Source organism: Pyrus communis, chromosome 4 (assembly GCF_041283825.1).
Source record: "Pyrus communis isolate YQ-2024b chromosome 4, ASM4128382v1, whole genome shotgun sequence".
Classification (NCBI taxonomy): domain Eukaryota; kingdom Viridiplantae; phylum Streptophyta; class Magnoliopsida; order Rosales; family Rosaceae; genus Pyrus; species Pyrus communis.
Window position 1 is genome coordinate 22,551,788 of NC_142568.1, and position 4,260 is coordinate 22,556,047.

Consider the following 4,260-nt stretch of genomic DNA (forward strand, 5'->3'; position numbering starts at 1 on the left):
TTAAACTTTACGCAACAAAACCTTTTGTCGTGTAACAGTAAATGCCACAACCATATTCGTCGCGTAACAGTAATACGCATACGACAAATTTGTGACAATTAAATAATGTTAAAATTACTCCAATTTGTTGCATGAATGTTTACTAAACAAAACGTTTCATCGCGCAATGCTTTACGAACACAGCATTTTCGTCCCCATTAGGACAATATGACAACATACTTTTGCCTCGTTGTATTTCACACGACAAATTAAGCTCTTTGTTCTGTTACATTTAATGCGACGAATCATTTTTTTCAATGCACAATCATTTGTTGCGCGACAAATTTCATTATTTTGTCTCACAATTTTTTTTTTCATGACCTTTGTGCAACGAACTAGTTATTTCCTAAGGGCAAGGTTTTGTAGGGCAACCCCAATTTTCTGGTGGCGGGTGAGCTTGTAACATATATGGAACAATATCACACAGTTTTTGCGCATATATAGTTGCGTGCCTGAAATGACACTAAATATGGAACCATATTTCAGTTTTTTTATTTTGTTGCTTTGGTATATAAGAACTAATTAACTAAATTGTGTTCTAGAATTAAGATAATTCAAATTTCTTCGTTGATTGATGACAGTATTGGATGACGGTGTTTGTTTCCATGAACAACAACATTTCAGACAAATGGATATAATTTGTATAAATGGTACTTGATTAATAGCTCATTCCTCATATCCAATTCTCTCTCTCTCTCTCTCTCTCTCTCTCTCTCTCTCTCTCTCTCTCTCTCTCTCTCTCTCTCTCTCTCTCTCTCTCTCTCTCTATCTATCATTTAATTTATCTAGCTCTATAGATATGGAGATGGCTGACCAGAGAGCAGAAAATAATGTCGTCTCCGGCCAACCCCAAAATAGTATTGCAGACTTTGATCCTCCAAAGAAACCCAAGACAAAGAAGTTTGCTGTTGCCTGTGCCGTTTTGGCTTCAATGACGTCTATCTTACTGGGTTATGGTAATTGTTCCTTAAAACTCATGGATATTGTTAGTGGTTGTGGTTCTCTAATGATACACTCATTCTCCAGTCTTGTTCTTATTTGATTAAAAATATTATCTTACTATTGCAATGTGCCATTCTCCGTTCCTACTCTTTTTGTTTTGGAAGAAACTTCTCCACCTACGACGCATGCTTATTTCAAATTTATTTACAGATATTGGTGTAATGAGTGGAGCGTCTCTCTTCATCAAAGAAAACCTCAATATCAGCGATGTTCAAGTTGAAGTTCTTAACGGTACCTTGAATATATACTCTCTCATTGGCTCCGCCTTGGCCGGTAAAACCTCTGACTGGATTGGACGCCGGTACACCATAGTACTTGCCGGAACAATCTTCTTTATTGGAGCTCTCCTCATGGGTTTTGCCCCGAACTACGCTTTCCTCATGTTTGGTAGATTCATTGCCGGAGTTGGAGTTGGCTATGCTCTTATGATAGCTCCTGTCTACACCGCCGAGATCTCTCCGGCCTCGTTTCGTGGCTTCCTCACATCTTTCCCTGAGGTTTTTTTCAGTACCACGTTATATTATCATATAATATACTAACTATTTTTGTTATTAGCCAGGGTGATATGTTTACGTAAATATAAGCCTCTAAGTATTTGAAAAAAAGTTATGCTTGCGAGACCATATAGTTATATCACATTTCTATATCATCTCATGTAACACGTGGTGCATACAATGAACATTCAATAAGATAAATTCATTAATTGATGTGGCATTTAAACCATCACTTGCCATGTCCGAAGGTATAAAAATATGGTAAAAAAATGTGATATTCTAACAATTTCCTCGTAAAAAGTAGGGGATTCCTATTCACACACCCCTTTTTACCTCCCACACACACTTGTTAATTTTTGTCCACTGGTCTTCTTTAATTCATTCGATCCGATGGCCAAAAATTGAAAGATTCTGTGAGATGGTAAAAAATAGCGTGTGAATAGCACCACCCAAAAAATAATGCAAAGGACACCAGATATTTATAGCACATTAGTGTATCATCTCATGTGGCAAGTGATGTATGCAACCAACGTTCAATGAGATAAATTCATTAATTAATGTGACATGTACACATCACTTGCCACATTAGATAGTGCACAAATGCCATATAAAAATGTGCTCACCCTAGAATTTTCCTAAAATATCTACTGGGTGGCGCTATCCACACCATGTTTTACTTTCCATACACCTTCTGAATTTCCGACCATAAGATCAAATGAACTAAAGAATATCAAAAGACGGAAATTAACAAGAGATGTGTGAAAAATACTAATGGATGTGTAGATAGAACCACCCTATTTATTGTTTCGTAAACCTCTCAAATGCATGCACGTGGAGTTTATATTAATAGAATTGATCATTTTGAAAATATGTAGGTGTTTGTTAACGTTGGTATATTACTGGGGTACGTATCCAACTTTGCCTTAGCCAAGCTCCCAATCCACTTGAACTGGAGGATCATGCTCGGCATCGGCGCAATTCCCTCAGTTTTTCTAGCCCTCGGCGTTTTAGCCATGCCCGAGTCACCACGCTGGCTCGTCATGCAAGGGAGACTCGGAGACGCCAAGCGAGTACTAAATAGAACATCATCTTCTGAAGAGGAATCGCAGCTCAGACTAGACGAGATTAAAGAAGCTGCAGGAATCCCCAAAGACTCAAAGGATGAGGTCGTTCAGGTTTCTAAACGCAGCCAAGGTGAGGGTATATGGAAGGAATTGCTCATTCGCCCTACGCCGGCCGTTCGCCACATTTTAATAGCAGCCCTTGGTATCCACTTCTTTCAACAAGTGTCGGGTACAGACTCTGTGGTTTTGTACAGCCCCAGGATCTTCGAGAAAGCGGGAATCACTTCTTACAATGACAAGCTACTTGCAACCGTGGCTGTTGGATTTGTCAAGACCATTGCAATCTTGGTGGCAACATTTCAAGTTGATCGGTTCGGACGTCGTGCTTTGCTTTTAAGCAGCGTGGGTGGAATGGTAGTTTCTTTTACGCTACTCGGTGTGGGTCTTACGGTCGTTGATCAATCCCACAGCAAGGTCCCATGGGCCGTCGGGTTGTGCATCGCCATGGTACTATTCATAGTCGCTTTTTTCTCCATTGGGTTGGGACCCATCACGTGGGTCTACAGCTCTGAGATCTTTCCGTTGCAGTTGCGAGCACAAGGGTGCAGTATGGGGGTGGCCGTAAACAGGTTGACGAGCGGGGTCATCTCCATGACTTTTATTTCATTGTATAAGGCCATCACGATTGGTGGGGCCTTCTTTCTTTACGCGGGAATTGCTGCGCTTAGTTGGGTCTTCTTTTATACGTTGTATCCAGAAACGCAAGGTCGATCCCTTGAAGATATGGAGGTCTTGTTTGGTAAATACCACAAGTGGAGAGAAGCCAATGCCATGCTTAACAAGACTAAGCAAGCTGATCATGGTTTTGGTGACGTCAACAAGGCTCAAATCCATTAGGAATAGAAGGGCAATGTTCAATCAATGTTTAATGCACTTTATGACGATGATCAATTCCTTTGTCTCATATATTTCAGTTATATGCAACTGTACTTACATTTATAAGAATAATTTTCATTAAAACCCAAAAAGTTGTTTGGTACGTAGTGAAGTTGAAAATTTTGAAAACTTTTGGTTTTCATCTTTAGTGAAACATAGATCTCAAGCAATCGCTCCAGCCATTATATTAAATTCTGAACTTTTAAGAAGAATAATGCCAAGGAACCAAATTTTCAAACCAAATTTTGTAAGCCAAATGATACGATTGTTTATGGTTGGATTATTACTTAAGTGTTGATTAACATGCTTAACTCTTATTGATGATACATCATTTGGTTTGCAAAATTTGGTTTAAAAGTTTGCTACCTAGCATTATCCTTCTAAAAAAATTTGGTTTAAATGATACATCATTTGGTTTGCAAAATTCAGCCTTCCTCCTTCCATTACTATCAAATCCATCCTCTAATACTCCCATCATCTCAATCTTCATCATCTATCCCTAAATTGATCTATCCTACTGTATTCGGTATGCGTTTTTGTTTTGTATTTGAAAATTTCATTGTGAATTTGTACTAACGCCATTAAATTTGTTTTCTATAGAGCTGTTGTATACGATTATCGATTGGTGAAGAACGAAATTGGAGGTATGTTCTTTGGTTTTTCAAAAATTTAAATTATTTAATTTATTTTTAAATTATGGTGTGTTAAATTGTTTGTATATAAAC

The 4,260-nt window shown here is 38.3% G+C and overlaps 1 protein-coding gene across 1 annotated transcript; it reads left to right on the plus strand.

Annotated features, from left to right (window-relative positions):
• Positions 1–806: 806 nt before the first annotated feature.
• On the plus strand, positions 807–3,496 carry LOC137722183 (putative polyol transporter 1). Its single transcript, XM_068461147.2, has 3 exons — positions 807–995; positions 1,192–1,538; positions 2,411–3,496. The coding sequence occupies exons 1-3, from the start codon at positions 839–841 to the stop codon at positions 3,494–3,496; spliced, it is 1,590 nt and encodes a 529-aa protein (XP_068317248.2). The 5' UTR covers positions 807–838.
• The last annotated feature ends 764 nt before the right edge of the window (positions 3,497–4,260 follow it).

Coding starts and splice junctions, on each gene's coding strand:
- LOC137722183 (XM_068461147.2), top strand. CDS start 839: ATGGAGATGGCTGACCAGAGAGCAGAAAATAATGTCGTCTCCGGCCAA. Junction 996..1,191: donor GTCTATCTTACTGGGTTATG/GTAATTGTTCCT, acceptor ATTTATTTACAG/ATATTGGTGTAATGAGTGGA. Junction 1,539..2,410: donor TCCTCACATCTTTCCCTGAG/GTTTTTTTCAGT, acceptor GAAAATATGTAG/GTGTTTGTTAACGTTGGTAT.